At 42.0% G+C, this 25,171-nt stretch overlaps 1 protein-coding gene across 1 annotated transcript in view; it reads left to right on the top strand.

The window, feature by feature from the left end:
• zanl (zonadhesin, like) overlaps positions 1–24,276 on the top strand; it is an 88,491-nt gene extending 64,215 nt beyond the window's left edge. Inside the window, 43 exon segments of the mRNA XM_039609584.1 lie at positions 290–434; positions 817–1,010; positions 1,100–1,241; positions 1,494–1,648; positions 3,746–3,834; positions 4,309–4,437; positions 4,524–4,661; positions 5,351–5,546; positions 5,735–5,873; positions 6,425–6,541; positions 6,824–6,948; positions 7,372–7,517; positions 7,968–8,111; positions 8,241–8,348; positions 10,279–10,448; positions 10,988–11,190; positions 11,736–11,880; positions 12,043–12,290; positions 12,813–12,990; positions 13,101–13,209; positions 13,512–13,606; positions 15,062–15,238; positions 15,984–16,192; positions 16,276–16,420; positions 16,526–16,623; positions 16,712–16,858; positions 16,961–17,125; positions 17,253–17,380; positions 18,392–18,663; positions 18,742–18,950; positions 19,134–19,278; positions 19,375–19,622; positions 19,713–19,842; positions 19,935–20,130; positions 20,407–20,568; positions 20,826–20,956; positions 21,286–21,294; positions 21,327–21,487; positions 21,572–21,707; positions 21,785–21,928; positions 22,375–22,471; positions 22,685–22,728; positions 24,055–24,276. Of these exon segments, the coding sequence (XP_039465518.1) occupies positions 290–434; positions 817–1,010; positions 1,100–1,241; positions 1,494–1,648; positions 3,746–3,834; positions 4,309–4,437; positions 4,524–4,661; positions 5,351–5,546; positions 5,735–5,873; positions 6,425–6,541; positions 6,824–6,948; positions 7,372–7,517; positions 7,968–8,111; positions 8,241–8,348; positions 10,279–10,448; positions 10,988–11,190; positions 11,736–11,880; positions 12,043–12,290; positions 12,813–12,990; positions 13,101–13,209; positions 13,512–13,606; positions 15,062–15,238; positions 15,984–16,192; positions 16,276–16,420; positions 16,526–16,623; positions 16,712–16,858; positions 16,961–17,125; positions 17,253–17,380; positions 18,392–18,663; positions 18,742–18,950; positions 19,134–19,278; positions 19,375–19,622; positions 19,713–19,842; positions 19,935–20,130; positions 20,407–20,568; positions 20,826–20,956; positions 21,286–21,294; positions 21,327–21,487; positions 21,572–21,707; positions 21,785–21,928; positions 22,375–22,471; positions 22,685–22,728; positions 24,055–24,110 (6,324 nt within the window). The 3' untranslated portion in view covers positions 24,111–24,276.
• The last annotated feature ends 895 nt before the right edge of the window (positions 24,277–25,171 follow it).

Genomic DNA, 25,171 nt, shown 5'->3' with positions numbered 1-25,171 from the left:
CCATCCAGGCTCCACACGAGTCATCTTTAAATGGTCTGAAATTTGGTTTGATCTCTTCTCCCGCCATTCCTTCCTAATTTTCTGAACTCATCCACTCCACTCTCTGGATTCCTTACCACCTTATTGAGGCCATGGGCTGTTTATCTTTACTCGCCTGCCTACCAGTTATATTTCTCTCATTTGGATCTAAATGATATTTATCATTTAGATCTTTATAATCATGGGACATACAAGAGAAATTACATGACAAAATTTCTGATTATTTTTGCATTCTGTGTACATTTGTCAGGTGGGCGATGACTGGTACTTGGAGGGTTGTGAACAAAAGTGTACGTGCCACAGTGGAGGTCTGCTACAGTGTCATAACACCAGCTGTAACCCAACTACTGAGAGCTGCAAACTACAAGATGGAGAATATGAATGCCACCCTCTGGGTATATTAATCACACAGCTTCACATACATCTATAGGATATATTATATTTCTATTGAGGCTTCTATTGAGCTTGAGCCAGTTATCCATCTTATACAGCGGCTCCACAATCTGCGATACATGTGTTTATTAGTGAGTGAGTGTGACAGAGAAACAGCTGCATGGATGCATGGATGTGGATTATGGTGTCAAGTGGTTTATCCGACTGGTCTTAGAAATGCAGTAAATAAATGCAGTCATTTTAGCAACAGGTGCTCCAAACCTCCACTGTCTCTACTGATATTGTTAGTTTGGACTGAGTTAAGACTGCATAATAACTTCCTACCTTTTTGTTCAGGAAATCGTATCTACTCAGTTTCCAGTAATCCTTATTCTTTCTGTACAGACCTGTGTCCACCTAACGCAGAGTATATAGAGTGCGGTCCAGCTTGCATTCCTACATGTATGGAACCCTCTACCAACTGTTCTGGCTCCTGCATCACTGGGTGTTTCTGCAAACCAGGCTTTGTCTTCAAAGGACGGCACTGCGTGCCATTGGACAAATGTGGTTGTTTAGATGACAACAATAACTATTATGAGGTCAGATGTCCTAGTTAGTACTGTGTACTGTGTACATTTACAGACATACAGTATACTTTCTCAGTACTGATTGTGTTCATTTTATCCAGCCTGGTGAGATTGTATTTGGAGACGGCTGCACAAAGCTGTGTCGCTGTGCAGGAAACTACACTTTGGAATGTGTTGATAACTCCTGTGACCCCACTGAAGAGTGTCGAGAGGTTAATGGTGTTGCAGGCTGTTATCCTAAAGGTAATAATGTTTGTTGAAATTATTAAAGAATTTGGACTGGAATGATCCCTTGCACCTTAAGAAAGTATCATTTAAGGAATGGATGGTCTAGCCACACCTCAAGACAACATTATTTGGACTGGTGCTCAACTGTGATTTAATGCACTGTAATAAATTACATCAGCAAAAGGAGCACCTTGTGTTGTGCTTTACAGGAATAACTTGATAGTTGACAGTGTGGAAATTACAATTTCTTATTTATTATTCCTTTAGGTACATCCACGTGCGTCGCATCTGGCGATCCACACTACACCAGCTTTGACAAACGCAAATATGACTTCATGGGCAACTGCAGCTATCTGATGTCTAGTCCATGCAATGACACAACTGTGCCCTACTTTGAGGTCCACACTGACAATGAAAACCCGGTATAACAGGCCGACCATCTCCTATGTGAAGGCCGTACATGTATACTGCACAGATGATAAAGATCTCCATTCTCAAAGGTGGCACTGTGCAGGTAAGACATGAGAGGAGGAAACAGGATGTTTTGCATGTCAAACCCAATCACACTATCACGTTATCAGGCACTACTGCATTACAAACAAACATTATTATGTGGTACAAATCACTGCACATGCTCAGGAACACTTCTGAAAACCACTGCAATTGACCATGGAAACTTGAACACTTTGCACTTAGTTTCTCCTACACCGAGCGACACTAATGATCTCCATCGACGCCAGTTCTGTCAACGGTTTTCAGATCATCCATAAACGTTCGCCATGAGATCTTTGGTCGGCTTTGCTTTCGCTGGTTCTGTCGTAGGTTTCTTCCTGTTAAAAGACGCCACTGTCACCAGAGTGCTTGCTCATAGGGGTCATATCATTGTTGTTTTTTTTTTGTATGTATTATTGTAGTATCCACCTTACAATATAAAGCGCCTTGAGGTGACTGTTGTTGTAATGTGGCGCTATACAAATAAAATTGAATTGAAATGAATTGAATTGGAGACGTCGGAAGACCCCGGCCGCCTTCCCTACTCTGAAGTCTACATCTTGATCAGGGATCCCATCATTTGAGATGATGCTTTCGAAATATGTGAAATTATCCACCTCTTCAGCATGTTGTTGGTTGATCAACAGGAACATGCGTAACCAACTTGGAGTACCTTCGTCTTCTTGGTTGTCGTTCTTCATCGCCTCCCTCTGCAAAGCCGCAGTTAACTCTTGGAGGTCTTCCTGAGTCGACCCCAGCAGGGCAATGTCGTCCACGAAGTCCAAGTCGGTGAGATTGTTCGTGACAGGGGACACCGATGCCGGTTTGGTCAACTGATCGTTGCATGATGAAGTCAATTACCAACAGGAAGAGGAAAGGCGATAGCATGCATCCCTGTCGGACGCCAGTATTGATCTTGAAGAAATCCATTCAGAAATCATCTGTCCGGGCGCAGCAGCAGCAGTTGGAGTAGAGACCACAAAGGGTGTCTACAAACTGCTGGGGGATTCCATATTGACGTAGGATAGCCCATAGAGTCGGCTGATGGACGCTGTCAAAACCCTTCTTGAAGTCGTTGAAATTTCAATGATCATGCGGAGGGTGAAGATGTGCTCGACGCACGACTGGCCACTCTGAAAGCCAGCAAGCTCTTCTCACAATCGTTCGTCCACTGCATGTCGTAGCCAATTTAAAAGAACGAGGCAAAGCACTTTCCTGGGTACCGACAGCAGCATGATGCCCGGCAGTTCTTACAGTCGCCCAAATAGCCTTTCGTAGGAAGTTTGGTGATGATGCCTTTTGTCCAATCATAGGGTACACACGATGTTGACCAGCAGGTGTTTAGGGGTCTTCTAAGGGCAGCTTCCAACTGGGCTTCGTCGTGCTTCAGGATTATGGGAGGTACTCGTCCAGGCCAGCAGCCTTTCCACTCTTGAGGAGTTGGATCGCTGTCTTGACTTTGGCATCGCTGATTTGTCCGATATTGACAAGAAGAAAATCCATGGAGGGTGCAAGTTCTTGACCTCAAACAGGTGGCGTGGCTCGGGCTGGTTTAAAGTATCGCAGAACTGTTTGACTCAACGTGGGTTGCTCAGCTGCAGTGAGGAGGACTCATCCATTTTGTCTCCAATTGGGACCAAGCGCCACCAGGAGCCCCAGTTAGATCTCGTACAATGCAATTTAAGGTTTGGGTATCGTTCTGGTCGACTGCTTCTTGGGCTTCCATGCCTTTAGCTTCGATCCACTCTCACTTCTAACGCCGGGCAGCTGCGTTTGACCTGTCAGGCAAGATCTCAGTGGCGGCCATGGCCCTCTCAGAGAGGACTGTTGTTCATACATCATTGGCATGATGAGGGAACGTTTCTTTTTATTTACAGATAGTAATGTTGTGACATGGGTAATTCGAAAATGAAAATGTTGGCTAATACTTGACCAGATTTGATGTACTGTGCCTATTTTCCCACACAGGTTAATGGGACCAATGTCAATCTGCCACTGTCCCCGGCCCTGGTATTTCTGTGTTCAAGTCAGGAAAACACTACACTGTCTCCATGAACTTTGGTGTGACGGTTCGCTATGATGGAAACACCTTCATGGACATCAAAGTGATCGAAGAGTGAGTGAAGACCAAATTCACGGTTTCCTTATAAAATGGTGTTTTAATCAAAAATTCACCAGTCCAGAAATCTACATCCCTAATAATACAACTAAAACTATAACATATATTCATATACTGAACATGACTCCTTTATCTGTAACCAGTAGTAAGGTGATAAAGACAGAGATTAATGGCACAGCTAGGATAGTTTATTTAAGTAATTTAGCAGGAGCAACGCAAACAGCTCACTCAAAATTTCAAGATAGAATCACACAAAAGTTATCATTTCCTGACTAGTTCATTCTATGCTGATGCTGTCAAACGCATCAAACATGCATGTCTGATCTTTTAGTCTTACTAATGTGTGGGGTTTAGTCACTGCTGAAAAGCAACTTGGCTGGAATTAAAACACGTTGTAAGACGTAGTTCTGACTGAGTTGTTAGTCTTTCTTGCATAAGACTCCAACACAATTATTTTACTGTAATCTGCAGCTATCAGAACAAGCTGTGTGGCCTGTGTGGCAACTATGATGGAGATACTAAAGATGACTTCCGCAAACCAGATGGAAGCTTAGCTGAAAATGCCAATGACTTTGGACACAGTTGGAACATGAATCCAGAGTGAGTATTGCATAGATGCAAGTGTAAAGAAACATTTACCATTGACAAAAGACAAATGTTCTTAAGATGAAAGTCTGTCTTGACAGATGCAATAAGAAACCCAACACTACCATCCCTGGGTGCAATAAAGAAGAACAGGAACTGTATGAAAGCTCTGGATATTGTGGCATTCTGCTGGACAAAATGGACCTTTTGCTGTGTGCCATCGCAAAGTCAACCCCAATGTATGTTCATGTAGAGGATAGTGCATTGCTTGTTGTATTTGTGTATGTGTGTGTGTACTCGGGTTGAAAATGTGATGTTAGTAATAGTGGAATAATTTGAATTTGTGCTTTTAGATGGTCAGACAATATAAAGCATTGTAACAAAGTGATTGTTTGTTCTCAGAATTACTTCAGGGACTGTGTCTTTGACTTGTGTGAGCTGGATGGAGCCAAGCCCATTTTGTGTGAAGCCATTGAAGCCTATGTCAATGAATGCCAAGATCGTGGGGTCAACCTTGGACCATGGAGGAATGAAACCTTCTGCCGTGAGTATTGGAAGGACAAATGATTTAATTTAGTAGTAAAATATCTTTAGGTAAAATCAGCTCGGCTGAGTAGTTGGGAGAAAATCACACAAAGAAGTTTATGTCAGTTCTGACTTGAGGAAGAGTACTTCATACGGGCTTTCTACTCACTAAAGTTAACTGAGGGAGTGCTGCTTTAGCATACCTAGTGGACAGACGACATATGCCAAGAGGCTGCAGGAGACTGGGTTACCACCAAACTCAAACAATCTAGTTACACAGAAGACAACACAGCTGGAAGTGCCAAAGACACATTTTTTTCTTATAAAAGCTGTGATTTTATATTTTAAGCAGCACATACTTTTGTCTCCTATCACTAACTTCAACCTCTTGTGGTCTCCTTAGCACTGAACTGCCCCCAAACAGCCACTACGAACCCTGTGCAGATCCTTGTCAGGAAACATGCTTTGGAAAACCCCCCTCCTGCTCTGGTCCCTGCTCTGAGTCCTGTGTGTGTGATCCCAGCTATGTCCTGAGTGCTGGCAAGTGCGTTAAGGAGAACATGTGTGGCTGCAACCACACGAACGGCCAGTATTATGAGGTATGGTGAAGTGGGTCTGATAGGCCGACAGTGAATCATTTGGTCCTTTGTATTTCAAGTCAGGTCACTTGCAGTGTCTTTATGTCCTCTCTAAAACAACATTTTCATACATACATGCATATAATGATTTACAAAGAATCATCTGTGCCTGCTATGCTGAATTGTCAATTTTGTTGCCTGTCTGTCAGCCCGGAGAGGAGTTTTTTGAGGAAGACTGCAAGCGAAAATGTTGGTGTGGTGCAGCTGGAATTACCTGTGAAGCCTCTGAATGCCCCCCAATGCATGAATGTAAACTTCAGGATGGAGAGTTGGGCTGCTATCCTACGAGTATGTTTGTTATGTTCACACCTAAAAAAAACAAACAAAATAAAGCTGTAGACATTATATTCTAAGTAGGTTTCCAGATCTCATGGGTTGGACTGCCAACCTGAAAAGTTTTGCAACTGTGTTTGATGTGATGCTGCAGACTTTGTCAAAGTTCTCAAACTAGCATTTTCTGTCCCTGCTCAAATATACATCAGAAATAAAATGGTAATGGAAGATAGAGAAACACAACCCAGAGCTGTCTTCACTTTCAGCAACAGTGAAATATTTATGTGTGTGTTGCTGTTATGTTTCTTTTGCTCGCTTCTGTACAGTTTGTCTATAACAGCACTTGTTACATGCATTTCTTCGTAATACAGAATCACAGAGTTGAAAAAAAGAAATGCAAATAATACAAATTTTTGTCTAGTCAGGAAATGATATATTCTTTGCATCTATTTTAATGCCATTATAGGTCCAAAGCAGCAGTGAACTGCACTGTTATTAGGTAATTGTTCTACAGTGGCTTCATCTGTGTTTCAGTCTGATGTTCCTGATGTTTGTCCCTCTCTCAGGCTTCCAGGATTGTGTAGTTTCTGGGGATCCACACTACAACACCTTTGACAAGAAGTACTACACCTTCATGGGAACCTGTACTTACACACTGGCCAGAACCTGTAGGAACAGCACAGGTACACACCAATTCAGACATTTATTTATTAAGATGTTTGGGTTTCATTGCACCTGTTCTAGTCTTGCCACGCCCACTAATTAATTCAAGTTTAAATGAGCTAAATTTACTCATTCATTATTTTCATCACAAAGCATGACACATGTTGTTTTCATTCACGTTTGCTGCAAAAAGAAGACACTGAATGTCAGTGATGGTTTGTATGTTAATGCCAATATCTGCCAATGTTCACCTTTAATAGAAACACACAATATTCCTGATTGTCGTGGTCTTCCCTGTGCAGGCCCTTGGTTCTCTGTGGAGGCAAAGAATGAAGAGAGAGGAGTTGCAGGAGTGTCATACCTGAGGAAGCTATATGTGACAGTGGATGGAATTACTGTGACCCTGATGAAGAGCAGTAGAACACTGGTCAGTATATGAATGAATTACTATCTGTTGTATTTCCCATCTTTAGGTAAAATGTGTGCCAATACACATCCCAGACACCAGCTGTATCATCACCATGGATGTCTTATGTCTACACATAACTGACATTTTAGCAAAACAACTAATGTGAAATTATATCTTTAGTTACTTTGTTGCTAACACCTTGCCAAAAAAACAGATTTTTCCTATTTTGTCAGTTGAATCTATGCAAAAGATAACACAGTGTGATAGGCATCAAGCAGTATCTTTCTTGCTTGTTAAAACTGTACAAAGTCAGTTTTTGCCTGATATACTGCACACTCCACACTCTTTCTACTTTTATACTCCCTGACCTGTCCACCAATTAGAAGTTTACACAGTCTGTTTAACATCTTTATATTATCCTTTTCTTCATCACTGAATCAGGTGAACGGAGTACGGGTGGCTCTGCCCCACTCCCCCTCTCCTCTCATGTCTATTAGTCTTGCTGGTCAGTTCATCACGCTTCAAACATCCTTTGGCCTGAGGGTGCGTTGGGATGGAAACCATTATGCCCAGATCTCAGTTCCCAGGTTAGTATAAATATTGATTTGAACTATTTTGATATTGTAGAACTTCTTTTTATTTGCTTCGCACACTCATACAATACATCTGACCACCGTCTCCACTGCTACATCATTCTTTTTTTGATGGCCACTTTCCTCCGATGCAACCATAACCTAATGATCTGAAGAAACTCTGATAGATAACAATTTAAACTGCTGAATGTCACCAGTTGTTTTATGTATGTTGTGGAAACTAAGAAAACATAGCAGTCCATTTGTGTGCATTTCGTGGACACATGCAACTTTTAATAAATACTAACGATGCCCTGGTTTATTGTATCAGGGATTTTTGCATTCTCTTCATTTGTTTCTAGAATTACAATAAAAGGCCAAGCAACACCTTATTATACATTGCAAATATTCTTAAGACTTTGTTATCTTAATCCTACATATCCTGCCTTGACTTTGTCCTACCAGCTCCTACTATGACCAAATGTGTGGCCTTTGTGGTGACTATGATGGGAACCCAGACAATGACTTCACTAAACCAGATGGCACTGTGGCAGGAAATAGTAATGACTTTGGGAACAGCTGGCAGACCGAAGAGGATGAAGATGACTCGTGAGTTCAAACACATTGATCTTACTGTCTTTTGGATTTCTTATGGTTATGTCTTTTGTTACCTTACTTTCGGACTCCTCCTGACACGCTGAAGAGAATGTAACTGTGTTTCGTATTTGTATTGACCAGATGTACCCCAGGAACAAAGCCTGATCCAGACTGTGACCCCAACTTGGAAACTGAAGTTGTAAAACCAGAGAAATGTGGTAAAATTACAGACCCTACTGGACCCTTCCGGTAAGAATTCACAACCCCTCCACTTTTGGTTATCGACTGGGTTAAACTGATGGGATTCCTGGGATTTTATAAGGTTTTTTCCTGACCTTGAAAGATCTTGAAATAAATGGCAGAATGGCTGGTAATCACCCAGCTGACCTGTAAATTACTAAAAAATCCTTCTGGCACTGGGATCTCAGGTTTGTTCTATATCCCTTTTTTGCTAATGCAAAAGTGAGCTGGAACAAGGTTCCAGTTCCCCTTCCCTTTATCCCTCCTTCACAAATGCACCAGGATACTTTTGGCACCAGGATGACAGGTTCTCCCTCTCTATCGCACTTTTGCAAATCCAACAGCAGGCTTTTGGCACTGGGATGCCAGGTTCTCGTCCCTCATTCACAATCACAGCAGCAAACTTTTCTACCAACAAGCTGCCAGTTTCCCTTCCCACTATCACTCCTTCGCAAATTGCAGCACCATGCTTTTCCCACTGGGATGCCAGTTTCCATGATTCTATCCATCTTTCACAAGATATAACATTGTGCATTCAACAACAACTAACACCGTGTTGCCAGTCTTTGTTTCCATATCGGTCATTTGCAAACACAGTAGTAAAGTGGGTACTGGGATGCCATCTTTTCTGCCTTCGCAAAGCGCCGGTGACTCCTCATGGTGTTGGGATGCCAAATTCTGTCTGCTATGACTCCTTTTAAGACATCTAATCTCCGCCATGCACATAATTCCTTACTTCTGCCTTCTCATGTGCTTTCACTAGCATCATCTAAATTCTCCCTTCTTGACACAGTCATTAGAGACAGGTCTCCAAACTGACTCGAGGTTCTGACAACATCCAAAATGGCATTATCATCTTCTGTGTGGTTCAGTTGAATTCTACTCAGCTCTCTGCTGGTTGTGGGGGTTATCATTATGGAAGGCTCTTCTCCTCTAACCAGTCTTTCAATTCAGCCAGCCCTTCCAAAACTGCTTACCATCACCTCTGTTCCTTTCCGAAATTGGCATAGTAGTTATCGCTACCTTACCCAAACTAAATTAACCAGCCAGGCACTCCTTCTCCATCTTCTCCATCTTGACAAGCTCAACTTTTAAGAGGCGTCAAAACATTACCTCAAGGCTTAAAATCCAGGCATGCGTCACTGTCAGATTTGCTTTGATCTCTTCTCCCGCCATTCCTTCCTAGTTTTCCGATCTCATCCACTCCACTGGAACCTTGACCACCTTGTTGAGGCCATGGTCTGTTCATCTTTGCTGGCCTGCCTACCAGTTATAATCCTCTCCTTTGGGTGGCGTTGTCACTTTGCGTTCGCCCTCTCTGCGCACGTTTTTTATCTTGCTTTCCTTCTCTCACCCCAACCAGTCGTGGCAGATGGCTGTACTTCCCTGGGCCTGGTTTTGCCAGAGGTTTCTTCCCGCTAAAAGGGAGTTTTTCTTTACCACTGTCACCAAAGTGCTTACTCGTAGGGGGTCATATGATTGTTGGGTTTTTCTCTGTATGTATTATTGTAGGGCCTACCTTATATATAAAGCGCCTTGAGGCGACTGTTGTTGTGATTTGGTGCTGTATAAATAAATTGAAATTAAATTTGAATTATTACTGCAGAGGTATTTGACCTTCACAATGCACAGTTATTGCTGCTTCTAGGGGCTGCCTTCTTTGGGGATCTGCCAGGCCCGGGAGCTGCCAGTCCCCAGCGAGGCCTTCCCCAAACCGCAGTTCAATTCATGTTTAAGCCATTCACCTTTTTCTAATAGAAACACTGTCAAATGTAAAATGAGCACGTGGCCCCAGCTAGTGAATTGTTGCTAAACTAATGCAAGAGTTGTTGACTGTTTCACCCCAAATGTACTTTGTTTGTTTGAACTCAGATTTTCAGTATATATGAGCCTCTGCCTTTTCCTGCCTAAACTAAGTGAATGTTTTTCTCTGTTCCAGGGAGTGTATCAGTGTAGTTAATCCCACTCCATTCTTCCAAAGCTGTGTGTTTGACATGTGTCAGTTCAATGGCCAGCAGCACGTGCTGTGTGACCAGCTCCAGGCCTACACTGACGCATGTCATAGTGCTGGAGCCAAAGTCTACCCATGGAGGACTCCAGACTTCTGCTGTAAGTTTGAATATGAGATATACTAAATATATCTATATGATATATGATATTTTAATATTAATATCAGCTGTGAACATCATAAACTGTATATAAAACATAGCCACAGTGACATCACCCATTGGCTTGATGAGCCCCATTCTGGAGCATGAATGAATAAAGCCTTGAATAATACCTTTTTAAATGGGGTGCATGCCATAACTTCTCTTTTTGGAAGTTGTCTCCACCTGTAAATATAACTAAGGTATATTACATCCTGCTCACTAACATTATAATTGAACTTATATTTATAATTGTATATGGAGGAGAGGTTAAGATACAGTGCACATTATTGAAACCAATTTAAAACGAACAATGCCGTTAATATTGTCTATCCTTTCATTTATGACACTGCACAAAGTAAAATCAATATGAGATACCTAGATGCCCTGTCTTTGAATCATCCTACTCACCCTCCATAATCAATTCCTCTCTTCCTCTGTTGCCATTTGTCCACCATTGTCCCCTCTCATTATTGTTCATCCCTCTGTTTGTCCACACAGCTCTGACCTGTCCTCCCAACAGCTCCTACTCCCTTTGTGTGAGTTCATGTCCTGAGACATGTCTTGGTGTGGTGGGACCACCTGGCTGTGAGGAAGTGTGTGTGGAGGGTTGTGAGTGTAACCCTGGCTTCATTCTCAGTGATGACAAATGTGTGGAACTGAGAGACTGTGGTTGTGTGGACCCCAGTGGAACCTATCACCCTGTAAGTGGAAACAGCCTCCAAGCAATTAAAACCACATTCCATTTACCCTTAAAATGTGCTAAGCTCATGCTAACATCATTTTCAGTTCTCTTTATATTGTACCACTTCAACAGGAGAGACACCAAAAGGGCACAAAGACCTTACAGTACAAAAGAAATCAAAACTCAGCTAAATTAAGGGTGCATAGACTGCAGTGAGCTGTTGGCACAAAAATACTGGTTTTACAACAAAGGTTTTTACTTTCAACTTATCAAGCACAGATTATGTTGTTTACACTGTATTTTACCTGACTGTAAAAGACACTGGTGTTATAGCGTTTGTATTTATGTAAGAGCATTTATATACTAGAGCCACCAAATTTAGCAAGCCCAAAATCAGTAAATAAATGAGTGTAGGTTGGCTTAATTAGTTAGTGGCATACTGAATCCCTGGTTTGAATCCAAATGTATATTTATCATTTAGATCTTTATATTCATGGGACATACAAGAGAGAATTACATGACAACATTTCTGATTATTTTTTGCATTCTGTGTACATTTGTCAGGTGGGCGATGACTGGTACTTGGAGGGTTGTGAACAAAAGTGTACGTGCCACAGTGGAGGTCTGCTACAGTGTCATAACACCAGCTGTAACCCAACTACTGAGAGCTGCCAACCAAAAGATGGAGAATATGAATGCCACCCTCTGGGTATATTAATCACACAGCTTCACATACATCTAAAGATTATTATTTCATTTAACACATCTGACATCTCAGTGAATTATCCATCTTATATAGTGTCACTGACATCTGCATTTGTTTTGCTCATCATGGTAAATGATAAACTAACTTCCTGCCTTCTTTGTTCAGGAAATGGTATCTGCTCAGTTTCTGGTGATCCTCACTACATAACCTTTGATAAACGCACTCACCATTACATGGGTTCATGCTCCTACACCTTGACCAAACCCTGCAATGTCTCCTCCGGCTTGCCACATTTCGCGGTCCATACCCAGAATGAGCACAGAGGAAGTAATAAGAAGGTTTCCTATGTGAGGGCTGTGGTGATCAATGTGAATGGTATCACTGTCATCTTTGGCAAGGGACACACGGTCCAGGTAGGCAGAAGGTTCTTCCATCACCCATACAATAAACAGTATCTCTGTTTGTTATCTTAGTGCTTTTACCCATTTAATTTACTACCAACTGAATGATTTTAAGGCCAATATGTACAGCCTCGGCCTATTGAAACAAGAACCACATGTAAGATTTTTTTTTTAAATCTCTTCATAATCAGACTTGAGATTTGTATAACCTGCAGCAGTCAAAATAAAACAGAATTTAAAAGAAGTAAATTAATTCTCTACCAAACGTAATGCAACAGAAGGCAAGTATAACAATGATATATTTATAGTCATAGTCATGCAAGGCAGCCTCTTTACTGAATGTGTTTTCCTAAAATGTGTTTTAATAACGGATTCAGCCTCGTCTCAGTACAGGGTGGAAACTGTCCCCTGCTGCATTTGTACACAAAGATGGTTGATTTAAAGGAAAAGTCTACTGTAGAGGAACAAAGAACAAGTACACATAATAAGCTGTGTTTTTCTGGCAATAATACTCTGATCTCTGGCTGTTGTCAGGTCAATGGCACTGCGGTTGTTCCACCTGTTACCTCCATCAGTGGAGTTAAGATCTACATGAGTGGAAAGTTTGTTGTCCTAGAAACATCTTTTAATCTGAGGGTGCGTTTTGATGGAAACCATCATGCTGATGTCACTTTGCCAACTTCCTACAACAGCCTACTCTGTGGGATGTGTGGTAAGAGCCAGTGCAATTATTAGCTGTTGTTCCTTACTGAATGAGTAAAACACAGGTAGGATTTTGACTAATTAAAATAGAGTGATTCTGAATATCTGTTGTCCCCACAGGAAATTTCAATGGGAATCCTGACGATGACAACTTGAAACCAGATAACACACCAGCTGCTAACACCAATGAGCTAGGAGACAGCTGGCAGGTTGCTGACTCAGATCCCGAGTGAGTCACATTACAGAAAACAGAATATCAGACCTGTAATTTTACCTGTTTGTAGATTTTCATTTCTTCATCATTATGCCGATACAAGAACTGTTGATCCCACTTTATTCCTAAGTTCCTTTTATTTCATCGTCATTCAGCTTTGACTGCTATGTCTGCATTAAATATCGCTATTAAACTGTTCAAATTCTCCTCAGAAATTGTCCTGTACATGTCACCAGTCTCCTGATAATCTTAGCCTTAGAATTACCAAACACAAACATGTTGACTTAATTCCAATGAATTCTCCCATCTCCTCTCAGCTGTACTGATGGTACAGAAGAAGAAGATTGTGATGTAAAGGTGGAGGAAGAGGCCACGAAGCCTACCAGCTGTGGCATGATCACTGATCCCAACGGTATGAAAAACACATATGCACACGCACGCTCTCTCTCTCTCTCTCTCTCCAAGAAACACACACACATAAAAGAATGTTATCATGACAACTAATTGTCTAATATCATCCATCCATCCATCCATCCATCCATCCATCCATGGTCCTTGAGGCAGTAGTTTAAGGAGACAATCCCAGACTTTCCTCATCCTAGTCAGCTCTTGACATTAATAAGTTATATTTCAAGTGATCTCTCACTCCAGCAAGTCCTGGAACTGACCCAGAGCCTCCTTCATTCACTGAATACCTTAATTCAAATGTGTCCAGATGGCATCCTAGTCAATGCCCGAACCACCTTTGGCTCCTTTGAATGTGGAGGAGCTGCCACTCTACTCTAAGCTCTTCACCCTATCTTGGAGGAACAGCCACCATTCGAAGGAAACTCTTTTCCGCCGCTTATGTACATGACCTCATTTTTTTCAGTTGCTACCCAGACGGATCATAGATTACCCAGATGCTATCCCAATCCATCTGTCAAATCTGACACGACACTCTTCCTCTTCCCTTACTCAATTCAATTCAGTTTTATTTATACAGCGCAAAATCACAACAGCAGTTGCCTCAAGGTGCTTCATACTGAAAGGTCGACCCCACAATAATACATACGCACAAGATCCCAAGACCCCTGAACTCGTCCCTGACCTGGAGTGATCACTCCACCTTTTTCTGGCTGAGAACCGTGGTCTTGGACTTTGAGGTTCTCACTTCAAACTCAGCTGCGAAACGCTTCAGTGGAAGCTGGAGCTCACCATGTGATGAATGACAAAATCCACCAAATGGACAGCCTTCACTACTTTGCTGTGCCAAGATATTTTGTCCAAAAAAACTATGAACAGAATCAGTGACAAAGGGCACCCCCGGCAACCTGCCACTGATTTTCCCAGGGAGGGTGAGAAATGTGATCCCTTATAGTTGGTGCAAAGACTCTGCAGAAGACCTGACTGTAGGATTGATGAGACCCTCAAAGTGTAGGTGTAAACGTTTGCCTTTTTAATGGACTCACCAAACTCCTCCTTTGTCATCCACTGCCTTTCACTCCATTTGGCCGGCAGGTACCTGTTGGCAAGAACACACAAACTCCTCCACTGAAACAATCTGCTGGTTTACAGAGTGTACTTAATCTTATTAAGCACTGAGATTTGACGACTTCACCACCCTTGCAGACAAAACATGGTGCTCAGCACAAGCCATGTCCAGGGACTGTGGAAGTGATGCTTGGGAAATGATATGATGTATACATGCAGTAAAAAACTGGTTTGGTGATGTGAAATATAGATATGTGCTGTTAGCTGAAGTAAGGCCTTCATGCCTTTTTCCCACTTTGTATATGTTTCACTGTTAGGCTAGACAATATGGTGAAAATGATGTGCAAGCAGTCGCTTCAACTACACTTTGTTCTGTCTTTGATCGTAACCTCAGGAATCTTTAAGCCCTGCCACTCTGTTGTGTCCCCTGAGCCATACTTTGAGAGTTGTGTATTCGACATGTGTGCCACTGGAGGCGAGACCGTGGCTCTGTGCCAGGCCATAGAGACCTACGCCGACATGTGTGCTGCTGCAGGAGTCCCCATCGAATGGAGGACGAACACCTTCTGTCGTGAGTCCTGTTTGTCTTTGTGTGTGTAAAGAAACAAAAAGGATGTTAAGTAATACTTTTTCCATTGCTACCATATGTATTACTTAAGTAATAATAACAGTATTTGATGTTTCCCTGAGAAATCAGTGCCTTCATTTTGAGCGTGACAAAATGATCCTTTTAAATATAAAAAGTATAAAGTAATAAAATGCCCATGATTTGTCGAATACACCCAGGTCATCTTCCACTTTCTCTATTACTAGTATTCTATGACATTATATTAGTTTATATTTCCATTTAAAACTGCAGTGTCTGCTGTCTAACAAAGGTTACATAGGCTTAATGCTGCTTTATGGGAAACACAAAGGATTATTGGTCCACGGAAACATACAGTGGACGTTCCAGACTCTCCCAGTTTACTGATTTCAAGAAAATTTACCAACATTTGTTTGTTTTTTCAGAAAAATATCCTGGTGAGAATAGTGCAGTTTATATTATATACTCTCATTCATCTCATTTTCACTAGGTTACATCTCTCACAACTTTTAGATAATTCCACTGGGAGCACCAAAACTGTCCCTCTTCTGAGTTAGGGGCCCACAATGGTTCAAAAAGAAATGGCGTACACAAACTTTATGAGTTTTGCTGTAACACGTTTCCTGTAGACAGATACAGCCTGCTTTTTGCTTATAGATATGTAGCAACTGTTGTGCATTTTTACAAACAATCCTAAAAATTCCTTTACCAAATGTGTGACTCACTCCAGCTGTGAAGTGCCTCCCCGGCAGTCATTACACCCCATGCGGCCCTGCATGTCCTCAGCCGAGCTGTCAGAACCCTGCAGGCCACGGCGGCTCTTGCAATCTTCCCTGTGTGGAGGGCTGCATCTGTGACGCTGGCCTCATCCTCAGCGGAGACAAATGTGTCCCACTCAGCCAGTGTGGATGCACTGATGATGATGGGAAATACAGGCCGGTGGGTGTGCTGTGGGAGATTTTCCTTTTTGCAAGAAAATGTGTTTTATGTAAGTGTGCGTTAAACTTTTTGTGTATGTTTAGGTTGGAGACACTTGGTTCACAAAGGCTGACTGCTCAGAGCAATGCAAGTGTGCTGGAAACAACAACATCAGCTGTGAGTCTTGGCAGTGCAGCCCTGCACAGGAGTGCAAAGTGGTGGAAGGAGTACTAGGCTGTCATTCTACAGGTAAACTGAACAAAGGGCTGGATAATTACATGTTCACTTCACCTGAAACTGTATCAGTGTTAAGTATGTTTTTGCCCTTTTACCGAGTCTCATATCCGACCTCAGGTAAAGGAGTGTGTCATGTAGCTGGAGATCCGCACTACTACACTTTTGATGGTGTGATGCACACGTTCATGGGAACTTGCACATATACTCTGGTGGAGGTATGGGAAGAGTTTAACTGCATACTGCATTACTTTGTACACAAAGTGCTGTTTTGTCTTTGAAAACAAAATCTACGTTATTTTAAAGGTGTGCAACGCCACCCAAGTCACTCCCTTCAACATAGTGGCTAAGAATGAGGAACGTGGTCAACCAGAGGCATCATATGTTCGCTCTGTGAAAGTCACCCTGTACCCTGGCACTGTTATTGAACTGCAAAAGAGCCGCAGAGTTCTGGTATGTCACATAGTTTATGATTTTACAGACATTCAGTGATAGAGGAACCACGCCATACTGAAACAATCAGCCGCTGACATGATTTCATGTTTCTGTGTTTAGCTGAACGGACAGCGGGTGAAAACCCCAGTTTCCGTTGACTTGGCCGGAGCTAAAGTGATAACCAGCGGAGCCTATAGTCTGCTGGACACAAACTTTGGTCTACAGGTGAAATTTGACGGAGTCCATCACGTAGAGATCACTGTTCCAGGAGAATATTTTGATAAGGTATCAGAAATTAAGACCAAACTTTTTTTTAGTGTCTGCATCACAACTCTTTCAATGTCAAGTCACATAAGGAAATTAAAAGTTACAAATAGTTGCTATAACCTTGTTCCACTGGCCTCTTCTCCAGGTGTGTGGCATGTGTGGAAACTACAACCAGAACCCCTCTGATGACAACCTAATGCCCAACAAGAAACCAGCCAAGGATGACATTGAACTGGGAAACAGCTGGAAATCAAATGGAGACAGTGATCCTGGGTCAGTGGGTAACAACCAATGAACAACTTTTAGTGTTGTTATGTGGATAGTCTGAGTTGTAACTCTATCCGGTCTTTAAGTGATGACATGTTGAATCCTGCTTCCAGGTCCAAACAACTCTGCGTTTAATAAGGCTGTTGTGTTTTAACATGTTTTAATGCTTTGTATCTTGTTCTATTTAATCTGAACAAGCCCCTAAAAACAGTCAGTGATCACTGTCGGCCTCTCTCAGTTTTTTTTTTTTTTTTTTTACCACTGTTCATTTTAAAGCTCAGTTTTTAAAACCTTACATGTAACTACAGCCCAGCCCATGCAGCAGTATATTAATGACAAACCTCGTATTGTGGATGGATTTTCTCAGTTGTTCTCCTGACTGAAGTTTGGTCCGTTTACAGCATCCTGCCATGCGATTACATTTGTCTCTAACCATCAGGAACCCTCACGTTAACTTTTATCAGTGGAAAAAGCGATATATAAACATGTAGCACATGATTATATACCAGCTAGCCTACAAACGTCACTGCTGTTTAGTTTTCTGTCTTCATTTATGTTGGAAATGGTAGCAGAGCTGTACATTTTAATTTGTTTTGGAAATCCCTCAGTCAGAACATGCTATATTACATATAGATGGAAACTAGCGAGCTAACTTCCTGCTAACTTCTAACTCCATTAAATTTCATAAATTCGGTTTTCATGGATTCCTGGATGTTAAACTTAATTGTTCCACCTGGTAAAGCAGCAACGCTGATCATTTTATTAGAGATGAAAGAATTTAGACAGTTTGTAACTCTCAGTGATGTCACAGTGATCGTGTGACTTTGGGACCTGCAGGGGAGTTTGGACCCGGGCATGGCTAATGACCTCAGACTTAAAGATCAGATAGTAGTGGTCTACAGATTCACCAGACACGCAAAACACCCCTGGTTCCAGATAGTGGTTACTCTAATGAATCAAATGTATGCTGTCCATGTTGGGGAAATTACATCCTGATCCAAACGTTCTCCTCTTCAGTTGTCAGCCAGACACCCGTCCAGACATCCACCAAAACTGTAGCGAAGCAGAAGAGACGCTGTACAAGGCTCAGTGTGGTGGGGTCATCCTCTCCAATAACTTCAAGCCGTGCCACGCTCTAGTGCCCCCTGAGGCTTTCCTGGGTAACTGCGTCTATGACATGTGCGAGTATGACGGCATGCAGACTAGGCTCTGTGACAACGTGGAGGCATATGCTCAGGCCTGTCAGAGTGCCGGTGTCACCATCAGCTGGAGAAACAGCAGCTTTTGCCGTGAGTAACAGTAACAAAGATTCATGTAAAGATTCAGGTTTATTGTTTGTCTTACCTAATTCTCTTCCCCCTCTGCAGCCCTGCCCTGTCATCCTAACAGCCACTACTCAGACTGCACAGCCCCCTGCCCTCCCACGTGCTCTGACCTCTTCCCTGTCTTCTGCCATCTTCCTCCAACAACTTGTCTCGAGGGCTGCCAGTGCAATGCTGGTTACGTCCTCAGTGACAGCAAGTGTGTTACTCTGGACCAGTGTGGCTGTCTGGACTCGAACAGAGAGTACCATGATGTGAGTACAGTACTGCCTGTACTGTTGCTAGATGATGGACTCAGTGGGATGTTCTATAATAGAAAATCCTGAGCTCAAAAGCACACGGAGGCTATGAGGATTTAATATTAGCATATTGAAAACCCTTTATTGTAAGTCCAGATATAACCAGTCCCATGCATGTCTGTGTGTGTGCGCCCACAGGTAGGAGATTTGTGGCTAACAGATAAATGCACTGAGTCGTGTACCTGTAAGCCTGGTGGTGAAGTCAGATGTGAGGACCACAGCTGTAATTCTAATTCACTGTGTGACCTGGACAAGAATGGAAACCGCTACTGCAGACCCACCGGTGCGTTTGAGAGACTTCAAACCTTATTAAACAAGCAGAGTGACAAAAATGACTGTGGATTTGACCGTGAATCCTTCCACTTTCCATCCTCTTTAGAGTTCAATCAGTGCAGCATCTCTGGGGATCCTCACTACCTAACATTCGATGGCTTCAAGCATCACTTCCAAGGTATCGACACCTATGAACTTGCTCTGGGTCACAACCTGTCGAGCTCCCTGACGCCCCTGGTGGTGAGAGGAAAGAACGTTAGACGTGGATTGAACAAGAGGGTGTCGTTCCTGGAGGAGATGTACATCGATGTTTACGGTGTCAATGTTAAATTCCTGCAGAAGAAGACTGTCCTGGTCAGCTGACACTTCGTTCATAAAGAGCAGGTTTTTATCAATTTCTAGTGGTAAAAATGATGTAACGCAATCCTAACTGATCTCCTTTAGGTCAACGGGGAGTATGTAACACCTCCTCTCACACCAGTTGATGGTTTGACCATCACAAGGAACTCCAGGCAGATCCAGCTCACCACTGACTTTGGACTCACTGTACGCTTTGATGGCAACAATCGAGGAGGTAAAAGAATCAGACAGTTCTGTCTGAGAACGTCTTAGGCTTTTGTACAAATCTGTTCACGTTCCTCTCATGTCTCTCTGTTTGTGTATCAGAAATCATACTTCCTGGTACCTATAAGAATTCTGTTAGAGGACTGTGTGGGAACTATGATGGCATCACCAGAAATGAATACATGAAGCCAGATGGGACAGTAGTCAGGGATCTGAATGAATTTGGAAATAGTTGGAAGGTCAATGACCGACCAGCCAACAGACTTAGGATCTTGGACCGTCCTATCCGTGCACTGAGGTACGATCACAACCAGGCTCACTGCTTCTACAGGCTTCTGTGACTATTTAACAGAGAATATTGTTGTTAAAGAAAACTGCCTTATGTTATAAAATAAAGATGATTATTGCTGCCCGACAATGAAATAACAGAGCTTGGCCCAAGTCTGTCTGTCTGTTAAGTGCTTGATAAAAGAAATTGTTCAGACAGAATAGGCTCGTTTCATGTTACAGTTTTTGTGGAAACTAAACTTCATGTTACACACGGCTGTTTTAGTAACAGTTTCTCTGTCTCCAGACAAGAAGCAGAGACTGATCCAGACTCAGGGTTCGAGGTGCCAGACTGCTCTCAGTCACAGTTCAGCGACTACAACAGCCTGACAAAGTGTGGGCCGCTGTCTGATTCCAGTGGGCCATTTGCTGCCTGCCACGCCACCGTGTCTCCCCAAATCTACCAGGAGTAAGTAGTCTGCACTTCTGTGGAGATGTATGAAGCTGTCTTCTGGAAACATTTCAGTACAATGTTAACTTGAGCATAATCGATATAATTCATCTGGAAAACGCGCCATCCAGATGAACAGAATCAGCCTTTTGGGATTCAAGTACCTGGATGATTGAGCGTGCATCAAGACATATTCAATATAACACATGACTGCAGCTGTATGAACCAACGTGCATGTGTGAGCTTTGTGCTTGTGCTCATGTTTGTCCTTTCAGAGACTGTCTGTTTGACCTGTGTGCTGAGGGAGGCAGTGACGCTCTGCGCTGTGCCAGTTATGAAGCATATGCTGCAGCTTGTCAACAGGCTGGAGTTACATTAGGATTGTGGAGGCAGCAGCTGGACTGCGGTAAGAAATGCTGCACTTCATTCACATCATATGAGAAGACAAACAGTTCAGAGTCCATCTCCTCACACCACCTGTTGTGTGTTTTTGTTTGTATTCATAATTTGAAGTAAATAAAAAACAAACTGTCAGAAAACGCAGATTGTAACGTGTTGTCCTCACTGAGACAGATATGTGGTAATGCAGTTTGTAGTTTAGATACTCTGAGAAGCGTGCACATTATCACAAATATACAACTTATAAATGTTAACGTGAGACACATTTATAAAACAAAGAGTTACATTCTGCCGAACGGTTTGCTGTAAATAACAAATCACGTTTCTCTTTCCCAGTCCTCTCTTGCACCGCCAACAGCACTTACTCCCCTGCATGTCATCTTGCCCCGCCTCCTGCGCCAACCTGGCAGCACCCTCAGAGTGTGAAGTCACTTCGTGTGTGGAAGGCTGCCAGTGTGCCACCGGCTTTGTAATGAGTGAGGGGACTTGTGTGCCATATGCACAGTGTGGCTGCACCTTCCTAAACAGATACTACCCTGTAAGTGGCCTTCAGTTACACGAGTGACTGTTTATCTATGTGACCACGTGACGATGTGCGCACTCACGTCTCTCCATCCTGCAGCTCAAAGAGAAGTTTGTGACCGAGGACTGCTCTCAGTCTTGTGAGTGTAGCAGTACCGGTGCTGTGTGTGAGCCGAAGACCTGCCAGGACGGTTACGTGTGCACCATCTACAACTTCAAACGTGACTGCTACAAAGGTGCGTGTTCATGCAAGTGTAAATTAAAGTTAGTCTAAATTAAACTGTCAACAACACCTATTCTTGTCTTCTTGCAGCAAGTCCCTGCCTCAGTTACCCCTGTTTGAATGAAGGCACATGTCAGGACTCAGGCAACAACACGTACACCTGTCTGTGTGCAGAAGGCTTTGAAGGCACAAACTGTGAGAGGGAAGCGATACCACCCACTGGTGGAGGACTTGGTACGACTCAAACATGATGTCATTCTTTAAAGCTGTCACATCGCTTTATGACTTTTCCTGTTTCTATACTACTCTGTGTGTCTGTGATGTCTTTGTGTGTCTTTGTGGATGCAAGACTAAACATGGAAACATTTTAGTATCAAACACTGAAAAACTAACGTTCAGCTAGATGTCTCATACTTGACTGTTTATCATCACGAGATCTATTTGCACTAACTGATATCAGAGGTATTAGCCGACACGGCGTTCTGGACTAAAGTAGAATTGTAATGTCTGTGGTTGATATAACCCAGAAAAATGTTCAAAGTGACAATATAATGTTGAGATAAGAGGTATCATATAAAATATTGACTTCACTGTGATTGGTCAAATGAATTTTTTCACTGAGAGTGGAGGACATGTGGTTAACAGTTAAAGACTTTGTTTCTCATTTTTGTGTGTTTCAGAAACTAAGTGGATTATCCTGATTGCGGTTCTGGTCCCAGTAGCTGTCATTATCATCACCGTGACTACCGTTGTTCTTGTTTGCAAAAAGAAAACCATGTGAGTGTTAACAGATCATCTTAATAAAAATAAGTGTTTGAATAAGTATGTCTGTGTGCACTGTATGAAATTTAAACACAAATACATGTTTTAAAAATATATCGGGGCCAATATGTTTTGTTTTTTCCAAATACCATTATAAAACTTGAAATAAATAAATAACTGTATGCATGCACACATTAAAGTCTCTAAGCTCCGTTTTTCTCTTTTCAGGAAAAAGAAGAACAAGGAGACAAATATCAGCATGGAATCAACAAGTAAGGATCAGGAAAAAGATTAAATGAGCTTTAAAAAAAAATAAAGCTGCTCTACCACAATAAACATTTAGTTAGTGTAACACTTACTACTGTTAGTAGTTGTTGTTGTTATTTCCATAATGTCACTATAAACATCAAATTGAAAGGGTGTGTAGCAGTCAAGCTCCTGCTCATCAAATCCACATGACCATCAGAGTGACCAGTTTGCTGGGCTGGAACATTCAGGTGTATATTAACACTACACCACCAGGCAGGATGTCCCAGCAAATTCACTCAACGGTCTGACAGTAAAAAGCACAAAGAAAGCGCAAAAAATAAAAATCTCAGACTCTGTGTGCCTCGCTTAGCATGTTATGTGTAAAAATTCATGACAGCATCCTTCGAAAAAGAATAAGTGTCGCTTGTTCGGAAGCTTTTTCTCTCCTAAAAAAAGAACATGGCAGCACAGCTTAGGTCTGCAAAGACTCCTCTTACTGTCAAACTGTCAACAATAGTAGAGGAGGGATGTGGTGGTCGCAAGTGTGAGTAATTCCTCAGATTAGAAGTAGATGGGTTTCTGCTTCTCAATTCCAATTAAAGTCAAAAACACAAAAATCACAGGTGAGGAGCAAAGGTCTATGCCAGCTGTTTTATTAAACAGAGAGAAACAGAAGGAAAGGCAAAGCTCCCCTGGGGTGTTCGCTGTAAGCGCATGCAGGTTGGGACCAACCCCAACGGACAGATAGCAGGAAAAAGCCCAGAGGACTTTCCCAGATCCCCTTTCACAGGAACCCACCTCCCTGCTGCGGAGTAACTTTCCCACGCGCCCAAAAACAGCATACTTTTTGTGATAATGTTATGATATACATGTGAATAATACTTGACCTAACTACATCAAATATATGGGTTAAATGCTTTACATAATAATAAACCCTCCATTGTAGGTTAATAGTGTGTTTCAGTATCTCTGTTACCATGTTACTATCTTTGAAGAGAGAATGTGCTGCATGAAAAATGTTTATTGTTTGTGTGTGTGTGTGTGTGTGTGTGTGTGTGTGTGTGTAACGGCAAAATACCTCGTACCTAATATTCTACGTGAACGTTACAGTACATATGTTCAGTGCAGATATATAGTGTATAGAGTTGTATAGGTATACATGTCATACAAAAATCCACCACAGGGGGTGATGAAGGGGCAACATGAACTCCTCTGTATACCAAAGAGTCAAATGTGATGTCATCTCTCTGACAGCTAAAGCTTGGTGTATAAATACTCGTATGTATATAATGTGTGTGTGTTTTACTCATTTTTCAGCTCTAATATGTCTCCCATGTCTTCTGTTGTAGGTGTTCCATATACAAACATTGATAACCAGAAAAAGGTGAAAGTCACTGCTTTTTGATGACGAACTTCAATGAAACTATTTTTTCTCTATGTAACCACTTGTAATCTCAAAGAAGAGTAAAAATGAAGATAAGACTTGCTTATTTGTTGCTTTTTTAAGTTATACTTGAACATGTCATTTGAAGTGAATGTTTAATTAAATAAATACTTATATCTGTATGTGCTTCTTGTAGTGTTTCTGTGTTCCTAAAATGATGCCCACAGTTTTTCAGAGTGATCAGTTCCACCCTGTCTTACTTCAGAGCGTGCCCATTACTGACCTGCTGTCTAATAACCAGACAGTAGATGTATTTTAATTATTGGTCTTTACTGGTTGGAAACAGTGTAGAGAGAGACAGCAAAGCGAAACACCACTGTCCCCTCTGCACCAAAGCTCATGGAAAAAACGACTGAAAGTAGAAAACCATTCTGTATTCAGGCAAATCAAACATTTTTTATTCTTTTTGAACTCCAGACAATCTGATGGAGTCACTAGAATCATATATTTGAACAATAGGACAACATTCCTCTCAAAGAAACTTCAGTTCTGAAATATTTGCAGACTGTTGAACGAATAGGAAACGCTGCACATTAGTACGCACTGCCATATCTCCTCTTTTTTGATAAATGTTGCTGTTATCAAATTTAAAATTATTTTTTCCCAAAAACTGTACTTTTAAAAATCCATTTTAAATAGTTCTGTTGTGAATAATACATGTTTTTACAAAACTGGCCCGCTCTGTTTTTATTTACCTTTTACATGGAGTCCAAACATTTACAGAGCGTTTGTAAGAGGGTTGGCACATTTCTGGAAAAAGTCTTTGGACAGATACAGTCAAGTTTAACTTGTATCCAAATGATGGGAAGATAAAAATATAGAGAAGGAAAGGAACACCTTTCCTTCTCTATATTCATCATCTGTGAAACACCGTGGAATATGAAGTGTGGCGGGCTATAATCACTGTGGAGAGTCAGCAAAGTGCTATAACACACTGCAAATGGGGGGAAAATGTATACTATTACCGCGGAAGCACTAGCTCAGGGGTCGGCAACCCTTGGCACGCGTGCCACCGTTGGCAC

The sequence above is a fragment of the Oreochromis aureus genome, linkage group 3 (genome assembly GCF_013358895.1).
Source record: "Oreochromis aureus strain Israel breed Guangdong linkage group 3, ZZ_aureus, whole genome shotgun sequence".
In the NCBI taxonomy this organism is placed as follows: Eukaryota; Metazoa; Chordata; class Actinopteri; order Cichliformes; family Cichlidae; genus Oreochromis; species Oreochromis aureus.
The sequence above is the reverse complement of the archived record's forward strand: the minus strand, read 5'-3'. Positions and strand labels throughout refer to the sequence as shown.